This window comes from Harpia harpyja, chromosome 8, assembly GCF_026419915.1.
Source record: "Harpia harpyja isolate bHarHar1 chromosome 8, bHarHar1 primary haplotype, whole genome shotgun sequence".
In the NCBI taxonomy this organism is placed as follows: domain Eukaryota; kingdom Metazoa; phylum Chordata; class Aves; order Accipitriformes; family Accipitridae; genus Harpia; species Harpia harpyja.
Genome location: NC_068947.1, coordinates 11,812,027 through 11,829,491, shown reverse-complemented (window position 1 = coordinate 11,829,491; position 17,465 = coordinate 11,812,027). Strand labels below are relative to the sequence as shown.

Sequence of the window (17,465 nt, the reverse complement as noted above, 5' to 3'; positions counted from 1 at the left end):
TAGCAGTCATGAAATAAGCCAGCAACCATATTTGAAGCAACGTCCTCCCGAGGCACATATTTCCTTTTATCGGTTCTTAAATTAATTCTCCTTCATTGCATGAAGCGTGCCTTATTCTCACTTTGCAGGATGAGTAAAACGGAAGTACTGATCACTTTCTATCTCATGCACCATAATTTTGTACGCTCAACTGCTCTCCCTTCTGCCGCTTCTCCTTTCCAGCTGACACAGGCCAAGATTACACGACGATGCCGTTCACCACGAGGAAGTCCTTTCCTCACTGAGGTGTGACTGCTGCTCTGGACACAGCAAAGGAGAAGGTCGTGGGTCTGGGGATGGGTTCTGCATCGCCTGCCGGAGGGCAGGAGGAGAGGGACAGGTGAGAATCCCTCGCTACCATGGCTGGACCACACTGGCATCAGAGTGCTTGGCTTGGTGTCTGCACTCGGCTTGGTGTCTGCGCTCGGCTTGCTCTGTGCAAAAACAGCCTGTGTTTTTCATTGCTAACAGTCTAGCATTTCCTGCCAGCTCTAAGCATTTCCTTTTTTTAAAAAAACAAGGGTTGATCATTCACTTTTGGGGCTATGCTAAATTTGCCAGCATCTGTTCCATCTGAAAGGGGGGGGGGGGGGAAACACCAATCCCGGACGGGGAAAGAAAGGAAAAGGAACTAGGTACCAAGTTGTGAGAAACGAAGCCAAGAAAAACAGCATCTCGAGAGATATTAAAGACAAAAACAAATGTGGTAAACAGGAGCAGAGACAGATTTCAGAGGAAAGGCAGGAAGATAGTGACTAAAGCACCAAGCGTGAAACAGTGTACACATGGAAACTGAGTCCAGAGTCCCAGGGTTTCTTTGTTCATGTTTTCCCTACCATTTCACAGAAATCATGGTGCTGTCGAGATCCCTCTATACCCAAGGGTCAGTGATGTCAATGAAAGTTGGTGGAGCTACAATGATTTATGTCCATTACGAAGCAACTTTCTGAGACTTCCCAGAATTACTGGGGTTTAAAATAATGCCCTGAGAACCCAGTTGAAAAACAGCAGTTGGGATTATTCTTAAACCAGGTCATACTAAAAGCTGGATTAAAAATAATTAAGAATACCTCCATTATTTTTTAATACTTGCAAAATTCCTAACTTTGGATGGTCACATTGAAAACACAACCCTAGAAAAACATGTGCATGACATTTTTCTACCAGTTTGAGCGCCATGGCAAATGCATACAGAGCTCTACAAATCCAGCTCAGCAAACAACTCCTTTAGAAAGCCAAATAAGTAAATACTATCTCTGTTGCTCCCAGGTTTTGTTTAACTTTTTGGATTTACCTTCCCACCGCTCTCCCCTCCATTCAAAATGTGATAGGTGGATTTGAAAATAAAAACTTCAGAATGACGATCTAAACTTTTTTCAAAAAACTCACCGTTGTTCACTGGGAAGAAAAAGCCTTTTTTTAACTGAGTGTTTGCCAGGTTAAACTAGAGGTTTCAAATATTTGGAGGTCCCTTTGCAGGTGAAACTCCTCCTTGCCCTCATTCTAACTGCATGTGCAGAACACAAAACCTTCTATCACTGACATCCTGCGTGCTTGCTGTGCAGGCAACAGCCCAGGATTATGCATGTCTCTCAAAGGTGCAAAGGAAACACAGAGCAAGTGAAGCCCACACTCGGTAAATAACATCTCCACCAGCTTCAGTGCCACCGTCTCAGTTGGCAGGCAGCCGCATTGGGTGCTCTCACAACTGCTCTTGCTAGAGCAGAGGTGCATCCCCACCTGCAGCGAGGGCAGTGCTGCAGTGTGTGGTCACAGTGGGAACCTTGGCTTGTTTAAACCCAGCCGAGACATCTCCACAGTGCACTCTACACACATTCCCAGGCCAGCTAAGCCTGTACCTTTCCAGCATTTTTTAAATTCTCACATTCTATTTTAAGGGAGAAAAGCCACCACCCCTGGAATCTCTCCCTCCCTCTCTCTTCCCCTTTGCTCTTTTTCCATCACTGCCTTAATCTGGCCGGGGCCTCTTTCAGATGAAGGTGACACGGATGGAGTGCTCATCTGGTAACGATTAAACCACGCTTGACCATTTTCTCTCCATAGACCTCTCTTACTGTCAGATTTTATAACCCGATTACTACAGACTTGGGTTAGATTCAGACAGATTGCCTACCAGCGAAAGGCTCAATATCCCATTATCAGATTTGTGAGCCCGCCATTCCTCTTCATCTAGTATGTAATAGAAAGTGTCAGTAATGTCCGATGGACTTAGGCTTTAAAATGAGTCTTAACTATGCAAATCGTATGTATGTATCAGGAGAAAATACTCCACAGAATCATTTGCACGACAACAATTTTAAAACATTTTTTATTTAAATATTAAATAAAACACATCAACTAATCATTTTGGTGTACACCTCTCATTTTAACATAAGAAATAAAATGATTGTTCAGTCATGATAAAAAATAAACTATACATCTTAATTAAACCAATCACGTAGTGTCTTTAAATACCCTATTGCATTGCAGTCTGCAGAACAGCACTGTCAAGACATCTACAAAAAACCCCAAACTTTTAAAATGACCTCTTTCTGCTCCAGCAATAATTCCAAAGAGGTTCTACAGCAATTGGAAAAGAAAAAAAAATACTATGAAAGTAAAGTGCTTGTCATTGCTCAGGACAGGAAACAAAAGAATCTGTGGCCTTTTGATCCATGGCATTAAACAAAACAAACATTGAAGAGGAAATTCTGCATTTTAAGTATGTGTGCTACCCCTTACAAAACTGAAGGCAAAGTTGCTGCTTTGTGATGAGCGGGCTTCTTCTTGCCCTCCTCTCCAGCCATCTCCATGCAATCTGTTTTTCGGGTTGGGTTTTGTTTGTTTGTTTTTTAAAACCACTACAAATGAGCATGAGACTTTGGTGTTTTCTCTGCTGCAAGGCACCGCTCATTAACAGAAATTCAACTCAAGCAATTTTCTCTCACTTTGAAGCTTCCAGACCACGAAGCAGCAGTGGCAAGCTGGAGATACACCAATATAGACACACAGTTACTACACAGAGATAAAGAGGTCGTTTATGGAGAGCCACAGACAGAGCCACATGACATCTTCAACCCTTCCTACTCCCACCAATTAACCTGGTCAATCTTTGGCTTTTTTCTTTTTAAAAAACAAAACAAACCAAACAAAAAAACAGGTATCTATATTATTTGCAAATGCGTAATACTGCAGGTTGCATGAAGCCAAGGTAACTTGAAGGCACCCTGTGTCACACTAGGGAGATGGGTCCTTTAAGCGTTTAGACAGAATGCAGCTATTTTCTGACATTCGGATGGCAGCTTCCAGCCAAGCTGGCTCACTGTTTGCTTACCTGCTTCCAAAGTTTGCATGCCCTACCTGACTCATTTCTGTAGGAGCACAGTCTGTTCTCCCCTTTATACCTAAGCATAACTTCTGTCAATACCTACAGAAGTTATGCTCTGCCTTGAAAGGGGAGTGGGGTCTATACCAGAAACACAATATAAGCATATTACAAAATATAAAAAATAACTAGTGTTATATAGTCTTCTGCTTCCTATTTATATACATATACAGCATTAAAAACCATACGAAAAAACACCTATCTAATCCAAAACCTCATTTTGCTAATATGCCAAAAACAAACCAACCAAAAACAAACACCCAAAGATTGTGCTGTTTTACTCACTTTTAATACAGTTTTGTTCAGAAATAGCTGTACTCCGTTAGAGTAGAATTCTGTTCTAGCCTATTCCTTTTGTCTTTGCCGGTATGTAATTTTAACCTCAATATTGCACATTTCCCCAAGAGTCAGTTCTGTTTGGACCCTGATAATGAAATGCATAAAAACATAATTAGCAGCGGAAATAACAATGTGCAGCACTAAGAAATACCCCTCAGGCAACTTTGTAGGCAACCTCCAGGAGGGCTTTTTAAAAAGAAAAACCCTTCCCTTCACCCCACTGGTACTAACGCTTCCCTCCTCAGTGCCTCTGCAAGAATATGAAAAAACTTAGCGTTTATAAAGAGATTCCTAAAGATTATTCAGACCGACAAAATATATGCATGTGTGCACATGTCTATATGTATATACACACACACCACCCCCAAACAAACATCCCTGCAAAAGACCAGACATTATGCAATTTGGATCCTTACATCAAGGGATACATTTTCAATAGATTACTTGCTTCTGTACTAATTAGAAGGGCTTTTTAAGCTTTTCCAGCTGATGTATCAAGCAAGAAGTTCACAGTTTTCATTTAAAGTATATGTATCTGGGAGGCGTGGAATGGGGATGTTGGTTCCTTTAAATAAAATGAGTGTTAACAGGAGGGAAAAAAACCCCAACAAACGGCAATGCTTCCATTTTTGTCTTCTATGAATGCATAATGCTGCATGCCACTGGTTTTCTGTTTATTTTCTTTAAAAGAGGTAATCATCTTCACAAACCCATAAATGAATATTGTGAAAAAGGGAGGCTCTGGTCCCTTCTTTGAAAAGCCTCTCCCTGCTGTGTCACCACTACTGACAGCTGCTAATCTTGCATAACAGCAGAGCTGTATTGGTCTGACTTGAGTACAGTACCGAAGAGTTCTTCCCCAACCACATCCCTCCCTGTCCCCACAAATGCCCCACCCATCTTCCCCATCATTATTTTTCCTTTAAAAAATTCAGTTTCTATTCATATTTGTTCAGTGCAAGAATAGTAGAAGCAAAAAGACATACATATTGCTTGTTTCAGTTCTATAAAGTTGCTAGCTTTCTGAGCCAGACAGCCTCTTCACATACTTCAAAATTTATTGCTTCTGAGAGTCATTCGTCCACACAACACCAGCCAGCCATGGATCCACACATGCCATGGAACAGTGGTGAAAGTTCTTCGCAACAAGAGCAGCGTGAGCTGTAGCAGCCGGGGCTCTCACTTGACCAGGACGAACTTCCCTAGCTGGTTGGAAGTCAGGTCCTCCATCTCACAATCCCCGTGCTGCAGAGTGACAGCGTCATAGCTTGGAGACTGCGCAGAGAAACTCTGCTGCTGAGAGAAGGTGGTGCCAACTGGAGAAACGTTGCTGCTGATGTACAGGTGCGTGTCTAAAAGGTGAGCTGCTGAGGACACCGGTGATACGCTGACACCAAAGAAATGAGGTTGGAGCAGCTGGCTGTTGCCAGCAAAGGCCAGCTCAAATGAGTTCTCTCTTTGTAGCTCTGACAACAGAAGAGAATTGGATGCTTTGCAGGTACCTATGCTATCAGAGGAGGGGATGCCATTTGTTGCAGATGTCTGAGAAGTCTGGGGACAAGCTGTCTGGAGTAGCTGGTGGTGCTGGAGCTGGAGCATTCTGAACAAAATCCAAGGGTGGAAGAGGTTAATTTGCACTGCTAGGATGATTTAATGTTTTTCTTCCTCCTTTCTTGCCCGTAACCCTGACCGTAACTTTCCCCTTTGTTTCCTTCTCTCTATCAAACCTCTCCTTATCCAGCCACTACAATTAAAGCAAGCTGACCATGCCAGGTCAACGTTTTCACTTGGCTTTTCCTCATGTTGGAGAGGGCAACTATCACCAGAGGGTTATCTAGTCACCATTTGGCCTGCTAATAATAGATGTTCTAGAGACAACGTGTGCAGATAAACCGGAAACTCAATTTTCCATCTTGCTTCTATGGGAATGAAGAGGTGCCACCACACATGACATTTGAGGCCACTGGATCTGGGCCTCCTTCGTGGGCTGTAACTTTTCCAAATTACAAGGTCTCACTTCCTTGCCATGGGAAAATTACAGGAGGAGGCAGAGAAGGAAAGAAATCATTCCCAAAACTAACAAAGCAAAACACAGCTTGCAATGGGAAGAAGTAATGTTTTCCCCCACAGTACCAAATTGCTTCTCAATTCAGCAACCTCCAAATATTTGGATATCGAGATTTTTAAGTGAAACTGCACATCCTGTGTTACATATGCCAGTGCAGGAAGCCACAAAGGAAGCCAAGCAGTTTATCTGCTGTCACACAGCAAAGATGGAGGATAGGAATCCCCAGTGACCAAACTCCTCAACCTCTTTTGCTGTGTTTACTCCTCCTCACTTGCCCCTAACCAAAGTAAACCCAATGAGAACAGCAAAACTCGTCCTGGCCAGCTTCTCACCTCTGCTGCTGTAGCACCTCCTCCAGGAGGCTTCTTCCCTCTCTGCTGCTCCCACTGCTGCTGTACATGCAGGCGTTCGGCTGCGTGTGCTGGAAAGGGCTCATGCCACTCCTTGCTGCCCGAGATGAGGAGGACTGACACACCTGCCGAGCAAAGCCTTTGATTTTATTCAAGCCGAGAAACCCCTTGGCTCGAGCGTTCTTCCGCAGCTGCTGCCTAAAAGCCTTCAAGCCTGTGGGACACGAGGAAAAGAAATGCACTTTAATCCTCCTCAGCATTTGCCTAGGAGCCTGCTTTACAGATCAGCCTTTCTGGGCAGCTACCTTCATTTGCGTGAGAACTCCACTAGAAGAGACCATGACTTTTTCAGTTCATGTTCACCCCTCTGCCTGATGGTCAGAGCAAAATTTATGTAATGGAACAGGGTTTGGGACAGCTGCACCCTTATGTAGATGGACACATGCACAGCAAAGGAGAAACCTGATAGAAATCATGATGTTGTGCACTCCGTATTTTAGGATGAAGGCGGAGCCTGCCATCCCACTCACAGCAGCAGAAATATCTTCATGGGCATGCTGAATCAGTACCCGAGAAACTCTCATCTAGGCACCTTCTAAGGGCATCTGAACCCCCCTCGGGGACCATGAGTAAAGAGGCAGAATATCCAAGTGGCTGTCCTCAGTGTAACACTAACACGGGCAAGCAAGTATCCCTGCATGCTACCCTTTCCCAGTGGCAGTTGGAAGGGTGCAATTCCCCAGAAATAAAGCAAGGAAGACATTACCTTGAGTTAATGAGGTATCAGACGCTCGCCTTCCTTCTTGGAAGCTGACAGGCAGGAGAGAAGCACCTCCTATGCAGCCCTGGGCTTGTAACACTGGAGCGTCAGACTGGGAAGCTAGGAAGGGCGACGTCATCCTAGCTGTGGCTGGGCTCCCCGTCATTACTTGACCTGCCAAACAGCTGCTCAGGGCCACTGAGCTGTCATTTGAAGATGAAGTAAGGCAGCTGTCTGAACTAGTTCCCTCTGTGGGGCTTGCAGAAGAGGAAATGACTATACCTATGGAGGGGAAGGAAGGAGAGAAAGAGCATTCCCAAGATGAGGACAGGAAGGAACAAACATGACATCAGAGTCTTCTGCCCACCTACACTGGCACTAATAAGCACCTGCGAGCTGGAGAGGTGTCCAGCAACTCGTGTTGTTGCAGGGCTTGACTCCAGCAAGAGGTCATCAACAAATAACCTAAGTTTGGGCTCCCGTCCAGCTGGCAGGGCTCTGCCAGCAACTCCAGCACCACCAGGCTGTGCTGGATCAGGCCTACAGTGTTTCTTCAGCACAACAGCTCTGACACAGGATTATTGTTTTGTGAACAGTTTTGCTTGTATGTTTCATTCACAGGGTCTGAATGTGTACCAAATACAGCTAGTGACAACCTGTTTTTTTAAATTCAGACACCCCCACCTCCCCCGGTACAACAGCAGAAGCAAGCAGAGAAGGGTTATGTCCTGCTTGTGAGAATGCTCCCCTCTAAAGTGATCTAGGTGAAATACAACAATGCAATGTCTCTTCCTTAAGGGCCATGCTTATTTACAGAAACACAGAACTGTGGAGGGCAGAGTACAGACCTCTTTTCTGGGCCTTCCTATCCCAGTCAAGGTAAAATCAGCACATACTCCCCAGGCATTTGTCCGCTATGGCACTCCTTCTCTGTCCTTTTCCTCTAACTATGGACACCCTTCACCTCTCCCAGACTTACTTACACGGAGGGGCATGCTGATAGAAATGAGTGGTCACTTCGGCCAGTGTGTGCCTCCTGCTGGTGTTGCTAGGGATGCGGATGGGGTGGTCATACGCCTTAATTTCATCTTCCAGCTCCTTTTCTTGCCTTACTTCTTCACTAATGGTGGTCTCCAGCAGGCTGTTGGGGGAGATGGAGCGGTTCCGGAAGAGCCCATTGAAGTTGGGATCCACAGGAAAGAACATAGGCTGCAAAACATGTCAGATCACAGACTGAAGGGTGTTTCGCTTATTTCTGAACTACCTTTTAATACTCTTCACAGTCCTGTGGCATATCTTCAGTAGGCATATTGTTTGAGAGGCTACTATGACACCATGCCCAAATGCCAAACAAAAGATTGAAGGCAGAGAACAACAGAGTCACAACCCCCTTTGTTTTGGATTGGCAGAACAATGGGAAAAAAAAAAAAGAAAAGTAACACACAGTGTAGCTGACAACACCAACCTGTAATGGATTGCTTATGTCACAGTCCATTTCTGCCTGCAAGGATGGCTGAATCAGGCTCTGAGGTTGCTGGTAAAGCAGAGATGATCGCAGGGTTTCACTAGTGAGACTGTCCTGAGGCATCTGGAGAGAGAGAGCGATGCACAGAAGCCATCACATACACCGCAGTTCCACATGACTTTTCAGATACTGGAGGCTCAAGGAATTTCAGAGCCACCTTCCGTGTAAGCTTTCTCCACGTACTTTCTATGAAAATTAACAAAGCTAGTCTTTCAATGCCAACACAAACACAAAAGTCCTTCTCCTAAGTTAGGCCATTTAACTGAAAGTACAATTTGAAAAGGCACCCAGAGCACACGTTAAAGGGGGTGGGGGTGAGGAAAAGAAAAAGAATGTCAGAAAAACACACAAACTGACTCATGGAGTACTTCTGAGGATCCTACGGGGTATGTAACAAAGAAGTGTAACCGATCCATGCCTAAGAGGGCAAATTTCCATAAGAAGCCTAATCTTCTGGCTCATTATTGATCTGCACTGGAGGCAGACTATTCTTTGGACCCACAGTCACTTCTTAGGAAACAGGCCATTAGTATTCAATCAGCCTCCTACTGAAGAACAGTAGGCTGTGTCCTATCAGACGGCACCAATATCAAAATTGGTTTTCAGAAGCTTGAGAGTTACAGTCTTGTGTTTTCCCGCAGCAAGGGACAGAAAAAAGAAAGCCAATGGACACAGCTTCCCAGTAAGTAATGCCCTTCCTTACCTCAACACTGCTGATCTCGGAGCTCCTTGGCCTTTGCTGACGGCCAGCTGCTGGACGACTCGATAGCTGGCTGCTTCGATACTCCTTGAGGCGCTCCAAAAGCAGGTAATAAATCGCAGCAAAATGGTTGTAGCTGCTGTTTTGCAGAGACTAGAAGACATTGAAAGGACTCTTGACTTACAGGTAACTCAGGACACAAGCAGCCAAAACTCATCACTAAGGCCTCATAATAGTGTACTCAAAAGTAAGTAAAAATCCAGAAGGGCAGTGAAGATTTTACTACACTCTGACACTGGATCAAGGCTAGTCACTGAATGACATATATATGACTGCACCATTGGCATTCTGGTAGTCACTGAAGATGCATCTAAGGGGCAAGCGCTTCTCACCTCAACAGTTCTCTGCCTGTCGATGCCAAGTGTTTGCATGATCCCAAGGACCTGCTCATTGTAGTCACCCAGGTTGGAGTTGTAGTTTTGCATGGAGAAGGACAAAGACTGCTGCTGTTGAAGAGACGGGTCAGCTTGCATCCACTTGTGCTGCTTTATTTGGGAAATGGTTATTCGCTTGGTTGGGTCCACAACCAACATCCGTCGGATTAGTGTTTCACAGTCTGGATGACAAAAACAAACTCATGAGCAAGGGGTAAAAATAACAGCCCAGCCCCAGGTCACTGCTAAGAAACCTTCCCAGCAACAGTGTATGATGTCTGTGAAAACAGGAATTAAAGGTTTCTGAGCTGCTGATGCCTGATCTGACTACCAGATATTTAAAACAGCACAAGAGGTGTCCACATACATTTCACAAAAGCAACACATCACTACAGGAAATGAAGCTGTACTGGATACCAGCAGGTTTCAGGTGGCCTTGCACCTTGCAGGAGAGCTAGTTTTGAGTGGATGCAGGTTTAATGATGTTACATCCACTTAAAATAGGTCAGAATTCAGTACAGAACCCCATCACATACAACTTTCTGGCCCATATATACTGCTTATTTGTTTATGATCACGGAATTAAAGCCGTTCATGGCTACGATAAAGGTCAGACTTCAAAAGATACTCCTCACTTGAAGACAGAGGCACATTCACTTGTTTTTGAATCCAAATCAGAGAGAGGTGATAATACTCTTCAGTTCCTTTTTCTCACCAGACTGTTGGCTGAGCCCCACTATTTCTGCTGTCCTTGACAGCACAGCCACACTGAAACATACCCCTTCTGCATAGTTAAAATATCTTAGGAGAACTACACCCATCTCAGCATTGCAGGCTAGTCTCATTAAAATCCTGTTTTCTCTCTTTTGTGAGTGATTATTTCCCCAGCTACAGTGTCAAGTATTTTTGTAATCCATAGAGATACTCTAAGAAAGGAAACGACAGCCTTTTAGATGCACCGTAAAGTAGATCCCAGAAAAGAAAACATGTGCAACTAGTCCCTCAACTATAAGCGCTGCTCTACAGAAATTACTGGATACATAAAAGACAAAGCGATTGCCAGCTGCAAAACCAGTCCCATCTGTCATTGCCCCAAGAAGGAACAGGACAGCTATTCCTTTACTTGTAGCCCCTTTTCTAACATTAAGGATCTGAAAAAAGCACCTTCAGACATGAAGTAAGGGATGCGGAACCGGCCCTCCAGCACTCTTTGCCTCAGAGTTGGTAAATTGGGTCCATCAAAAGGCAGAGAACCACAGACAAGGACATACAGCACCACCCCAAGGCTCTGTCAATAGAAAACAGCACAGCATGTGAGTGACTCCAGTAGAAGCAACGATTTTGAAAGCCCACAGACCCTCACAAAGTGTGAAATGTGATTTCTAAGGAATATCAAGCTCACCCATATATCAAGGTGAGGTCCTTCGTATTCTTTGCCTTCAAAAACTTCTGGAGCTGCATATGGTGGGCTTCCACACCAAGTGGAGAGGGGCTCTCCTGACTTGTAGAAGTTTCCAAAGCCAAAGTCTGAAATTAAGGTGAAAGTGTGGGGTAAGACATTACTCAACCACATACTAATATTTCAGGAATAGCAGAAAACGGAGAGAAGGGAGCAGATGTATTGTTTTATTCTCTGCCTATTCATTTAAGCTATTCTCTTTTGTCCAGAGGATATGTTCAGACACATATCGGTAACTTTGCTTTATTATCAGTTACCATAAATACATTTATAGGATCATCCTAGGGAGACTGAATTTGACTACATGCCTAATGTTGTTTATAGACTAACCGTGTATTTCTCATTACCTGCTAACTTGATATTCATGTTAGCATCTAGCAGAAGGTTCTCTGTTTTGAGATCCCTGTGCACTATGTGGTGGCTGTGACAATATTCCACTGCTGAAAGAATCTGCCAGAACTTCTTCCGTGCTTCGCTCTCACTTAAGTGCCCATTGGAGGTTAGATGATCTGCAATACAAAATAAAAGAGGCACAGGATTTAGAAACACCTGGAGGAAATTTTTCATAATCCTGCAGGTGCTGCACTCTCTGTTTGACAGCTGACAATGCCAACCCTGGATTTTTAATCAGAATATATATATTACACAGGAATGATAACAATAAACCCATGGTTTCTAAATCTAAAGAACTGTTAGCTCCGGCAGTGAGGACTTACCAAACATTTCTCCATTCTTTGCAAATTCAGTAACAATGTAAAGCATATCCTTCGTCTCCATAACCTGTGAAGACACGAGAGGACACACTTAAAAAAATGCAGACCCTCTGTAGTTTCATTTATTTTTCTAAGTGCATTCTCAAACATATCGGTTCAATTATTTATTTGCCACAACAGCTGGCAGTAAAGGCAACAACAGATCAGTGCTTATGTGTGTACAACATACAATGGCTTCCCATGCCATTGTTCTTCTCACCATTACCATGCCACCTAGTCTCCGCAAGATAACGGATGAGCATTTCAATAATTTCATACACTTCCCTGAATTCCTTTTTTGCTAAAATATGCATATATAGTTTTACAATTCATTTGACTTTGAACATGCAAAGACACTTAAAGTTTATATAAAGTTGTCTTTGTTTCAAGGCTAGCAGGTACTGAGGTCAGGAGAGATAGTTGCAACTTGGACAAATCAAGAAGTAGTATCAAATACCCCGGTGCCATTTGGTGTTGGCCAGGGACATGGCAAGCCTCCCAAGCAAGTGACAATAGGCTGCTGTTTGTGTAATGGCAGTCCTTGATGCACATCAACAACCGTCAATATACCGCCCAGCCTTCACCTATCAATCTAGTATCAACTTCCTTTGATACTTGTTAATTTTTTCCTTTGGAAGAAAAAACAAAGAAGAACTAAAAACCAAAAAATGAATAAGAAATGCTAAGCATTTCCAAATTCATCTTCAGTTACTATGGCACATCTTTCAAATGTTGCATTTCAGTTTTTAAAATACAACATTTCCCTGGAATTGGACTCTCACGTTGCAGATTATTTTGTTTTGGAATCAGGAGGCTCACAACATGTTAACAATCAAAAAAGCGTCAATACTACTTCAAAGGCTGCAATTTCCAGGCTCCTAACATGTAACCTTTTTCGAAGACTCTTGTCCTCCCCTCACTACAATTACACACAGACATGAAATGAAAATAAACAAACAGGGAGCAAAGGAAGAGAGGTTCCCAGTTTAAAAAACTGAAGGAAAGTATTCTGGGAAAGTTGCCAGCTGGATGAAATTAAGACGCCGTGCTGAAACTAAAACAATGATGAAATAATACAAGAACACACACCCTACATTGGTATGTCATCTAATTCCATCCCTGCTTCTCAGTCTCCACCAAACAGGTAAAGCATCAGTTACAACAACAAAGAAAAGAAAACTTCACTGAAAAGAAATTATGGTCCACTACGAACGTCATTTGCTCCATCAAGTGAAGTGGTTCAACTAGATGGAATTTAACCTGCTTTTCTAAAAGCTTCGAAATGGTATTTTCACCCGCATCATTCCACTGAAATGAAATCAACTGAACTGTTAGAATGTTTCTGTATATCCTATACTGCCCTATGGGCAACAATGACGTCAGATGTTAACACAGAATAATTTTTGTTATGATGGTTAATACTATAAATATCAAGCACTTCATGTGTGTCAAGGTCTTTAAAACTAATGCCTTGCCTAAGCACCTGCCTTACTGGCTCTTCAGCCTTACACATTAATTAAAACTTTTTTCTTTTCTTTTTTTTTTTTTAAAGCTAACAAACCCAACGGTAAGATTGCAGCTGATAATAGTGTTTACTACTGCACACGGACTTTCCGACCTGCTGCTTCATCCATCTACTCCTCTCTCCCCACTGCCCTTCTAGACCGGTCCAGACAGACTGTGATACCTCATCTTCTTCTTAAATCCACATGGCACTATTTAAGATGATTAAGAGGAACTTACACCAAATGCTAATTAGATCGAATATTTAGAATTTGCAAAGCAGTCCTTGCTCGCTAGACAGATGTGATCCTGTTTTCTGCACAACACATTTATTTGTTCTTACTGTTAAAAACACCCACCAGTGCAGAAACTGAACAAATCTAAACCAAAATTCATGTTGTGAAACTCTACAAGGGCAAAGATATTTAAAACTGACTTTCAAAACTACTGGAACAAAACAAACTGGAACAGAATAACCAAACAGGCCATTTCTTGACATATTCTAAGATACCAGCATTTACTGGCTTTTTATTTTCTACTTAGGTTAGAATTCTAATTCTTAAATTAGATTTCTACTTAGATTTTCTCCTTAGATTGATTTGGTTTAATTGCTGTTGATTTTAAATCCCTTCCACTTCTGGCAAACTCAACTTTTGTGCTTTCTTCTCTGCTATCCTACACAAGTTTAAGTCTTCCTCTTATCAAAAGCAATAAGAAGTTCCAGTCCTCCAAACAGGAAAAGCAGAGGAGTAAGGAAAGGCAAGTTAATCCTAGAAGTTCAGATAACCAGTTCCTCGATCTGAAACAAACCTCAGCCTCGCTTTAACTGTAAATTTTACAGTGCATTTTGTCAAAAAGCTGTCTGATGTACCAGAATCTTGTTCAACGAATGATGAATGACTTTTAAAAAATCCAGTTTAAGTGTTTTTCAAAAAGTATTTCAATATGCATTCTCTCTGCAAATATCTGATGTAAAATCATGTGCAAGAGAAGAGCACAAGCATATCTCATCTGCGTGCTGTTCTTCAAAGCTGACCTCTTACCTGATATAGCTTGATAATGTGGGGATGATTCAAAAGCTTCATTATCTGAACTTCTCTATAAATCTTCTCCAGATTGCTCGGGTCTAACCTTGTTTTGTCTATTATTTTTATTGCAACCTGCAGGTTTAAAACAATAATAAAATAAAACAACCCCAGGTATTACAAAATAGGTACTCTTACTGTTCAGATCTCTTAAAAAAAAAAAAAAAAAAAAGACGACCCCCCCCGCACGCACAACTCACAAAATCCAAGTAAAGTAGCTTTTAAAGTACAGACTTGACAAAGCTGATTCTGTTTTTCTGAACTGCACAGAATTCACACCACAGAACGTTTTCATTTTTTTTTTCTACGTCAAAGGATTACACCTAAGGTAGTGAACAGAACTGCAGAAATTAGCACTGGACAGGATTCGGTAAATCTTTTAATCCATCCCGTGCCAGCGAAAAACAGATTCCTGTAGCAGACTGTTTTGTACTGTAGCGACTGATGGGATTTTGACATGCACTAGAAACATAAATACGGTTGCATGCCCATTAATAAATTATTTCTGCAAATAACACTGCAAGTTCTTTGTTCTTGAAGCACGCACGGGGAATGAAAAAAATTAAACCCGTCCGAAGTCTTCAAAAGGTCCTTCATTTGTTGGACTTTTTAGCAAACTGAGAGGGGGTAACTCGATGAAGCTACCGTAGCACTCGGAAATGTTGTTTTTTATATATCCTTGCCCGGTTTTAATTTCACGTGAACGCCGCTGAGCGCACCGGGAGAACCTGAAGCTCCTCCGAAGGGCCACACCGGCTCCCGGTGCCCACTCACCGCGGCGGGCTAAGCCCGCCGGACTTTGCAAAGCTGGCCGCCGCCGCCGCCGCCGCTCCCTTCGCCTCCAGCGGCAGTCAGCTCACCTCACGGCGCTGGCAGCGGCAGCCCACCGCTGCCGGCCCGCCAACCGACAGGCTCTTCACCCACCGCCCCCCCCCCCCCAGCCTCCGCACCCACCTGCGTTTTGGTCACCCTGTGCCTGGCCAGTTTGACCACCGCGAAGTTGCCTTTCCCCAAGGTCCTCTCGATATCGTAGAAGCCGACTCGCAGGGGCCGCTGCTGGGCTTGTCCGGCAGCCGGCAGGGAGCTGTACTCTGACATGATCACCATGATTTAGGCGGGTGGCGGGCAGCGCACGCCGCGCCTAGGAGGGGAGCATCCGCGCTGCCCCGGGGACGCGGCCGCTCGCACCTGCACGGAGACGGCACAGCACACCCCGTCAGCCCCGCCCGCCGCCGGACACCCCCTCACAACTCGCCGCCCTCTCCCCCCCTCCCCACAGCCGAGCCGCCGCCGCCGCCGCCCCGTCCGAGCTCCGCGGCGGCGCCGGCCCCGGTCCCCCCCCCCCGCTCGCCACCCACCCAAACCCCCCCCTCCGGCCGCCCCCCAACCCGCCGCCCCACCGTCGGAGCGGCCGCCGAGCCGCCGTACCTGGCGGGCGCTCTCCGCGGCTGCCGGGCTCTGCCGCTGCCGGTGGGCTGCGTGCGCGCGAGTGTGTGTGTGTGTGTGTGTGTGCGCGCGCGCTTGTGCGTGTGCGTGCGTGTGTGTGTGTGTGTATACGTGTGTGCGTGCGCCGGGGGGGCAGGCGGCGGGACCACGCGGGATGTCCCGGCTCCCCCCCACCCCCCCCCCCTCCCGCCCCGCTCCGCTCCGCCGCTCCCCCCCCCCCTCCACGCACACCCCGCCCTCCCTCCCGCCTCTTTCCCCCCGCCCACCGCCGAAAGCCGAGACGGGCCCATTGACGTCACTTTGACGCCAGAGAGACGCGCGCCCAGGCGCGAGGCTGAAGGAGAGCGAGACACCGGGCCGTTGCCAAGGAACGGGCGGCGCTGACGCGCGCGCTGATGGAGCCGTCGCCCGGGAGACGGAGGGGCGGTGACGTCAGGGCAGAGGGAGGGAGGGGGCCGCCAGCTCTCCTCTCCCGCCCGCCCGGAGCAGGGGGGGGGGGGGAGCCCTCTCTGCTGTCACATGACGCGCCCCTTCTCCCGGCGGGGTCGCCCCCTGCCGGCGTGGCCGGCGCCCGCGTGAGCCGCTGGCGCGCGGGGCGGCGGCAGCCGTTACCGGTCTCGTGGCCGCGCCGCGGCGGCAAGGGCGGGGTGGGAGGGCGGCCGCGCCGGTCTCCCCTCAGCGCCCCGAGCGCCCGAGGCTCAGCGGCAGCGAGAAGCCCGCCGCGGGCAGGGTTTGCCCACAGCCGCGGCGGTACCCTGCCGGGGGGGCTCGGCGGAGACGCGGGGACTGCGAGCGCCGCGCTAAGCCGGCGTGAGGGGCCGGCGGCGGGGGGCGGAGGGGGTGTTAACCGGGGCCGGCTGGGGTGCCAGGCCCCCGCTAGCCCCATCCCAGCTCCCGAGGCCGCCCTCGGTAGGGCCACCGGCAGGGACTGTCCCGCTGGCAGTGGGGAAAGTGTGGCTGCAGCCCTGCGGGGGACATTTTTTCCGGGTCCCAAAGCACGGGGAGGGCTGTGGCCGCGGCGGGATACTGACCCGCCTTCCCCCGCGCCGGACCGGGTTTCCGGACCGGGTTTCCGTTCCCGTCGTTTCCAGGGCGTGATGGAGGGGAACTGCCGGGGGCTGCTGCCGACCATCCCCTCTGGCACCCAGGGCTGGAGCCAGCCCGGCCTGGGGACAACAACCCTCTGGGTCCACCAGCTGGGCACGGGCAGGAAGGGAAGTAATAATAAAGAGCCCATATATATATATATATATATATATATGTGGAGTCCTGTGATACTTTGGCAGCTTACTCGTATGTTCTGGACACACCTGCGGTGCTATTATCTCTGGTCAGTCTGGAAGTGAGGCTTGGGAAGTTACCCTTTTGCACAGCAAGGCTGAAGGAGGTTGTTTGGGATTGAACCTCAGCACCCTGGAAGCGCCCAAGAGGTTCCTCTCAAGGTCAAATGTGAAGCGGCAGGTGCGCTGGGTTCAAACATGTAGGTCTTCAGCCTTCACACAGCAAGTGACCAAAATGTTTGTACATTTGGTCTTAAATTCCAGTTCAGCCTCGAAAACAAGTCTTGAATGATGCCTGCCACATCTGTTATTCAACTTTATTCTTCTCTATGAGAGTCTG

At 46.3% G+C, this 17,465-nt stretch overlaps 1 protein-coding gene across 5 annotated transcripts; it reads right to left on the bottom strand.

Annotated features, from left to right (window-relative positions):
• Positions 1-2,349: 2,349 nt before the first annotated feature.
• Positions 2,350-15,959, bottom strand: SIK1 (salt inducible kinase 1). Of its 5 annotated transcripts, XR_008236272.1 has the most exons (16): positions 15,828-15,959; positions 15,354-15,587; positions 14,358-14,474; positions 11,776-11,839; positions 11,407-11,568; positions 11,003-11,127; positions 10,765-10,888; positions 9,559-9,782; positions 9,170-9,319; positions 8,407-8,529; positions 7,925-8,150; positions 6,948-7,223; positions 6,164-6,395; positions 4,750-5,363; positions 3,710-3,848; positions 2,350-3,023 (listed from the first exon to the last, which is right to left on the bottom strand). XR_008236272.1 is itself a non-coding variant. In XM_052794434.1 (14 exons), the coding sequence occupies exons 2-14, from the start codon at positions 15,504-15,506 to the stop codon at positions 4,943-4,945; spliced, it is 2,397 nt and encodes a 798-aa protein (XP_052650394.1). In that variant the 5' UTR covers positions 15,507-15,587; positions 15,828-15,959; the 3' UTR covers positions 2,350-4,942. The 5 variants fall into 5 exon arrangements, 2 of the variants coding, with proteins under 2 accessions (XP_052650394.1, XP_052650395.1); XR_008236271.1 differs by having other exon boundaries at positions 3,710-5,363; XR_008236270.1 differs by having other exon boundaries at positions 2,350-3,848.
• Positions 15,960-17,465: the final 1,506 nt, after the last annotated feature.

What these genes read in the sequence shown, in the direction of transcription:
- SIK1 (XM_052794434.1), bottom strand. Translation starts at nt 15,506, where the DNA reads ATGGTGATCATGTCAGAGTACAGCTCCCTGCCGGCTGCCGGACAAGCC. An exon ending in ACAGGGTGACCAAAACGCAG is followed by an intron (nt 14,475 to 15,353) that starts GTGGGTGCGGAG and finishes TTAAACCTGCAG; the next exon opens with GTTGCAATAAAAATAATAGA. An exon ending in CTATCAGCATGCCCCTCCGT is followed by an intron (nt 7,224 to 7,924) that starts GTAAGTAAGTCT and finishes TCCCCTCCATAG; the next exon opens with GTATAGTCATTTCCTCTTCT.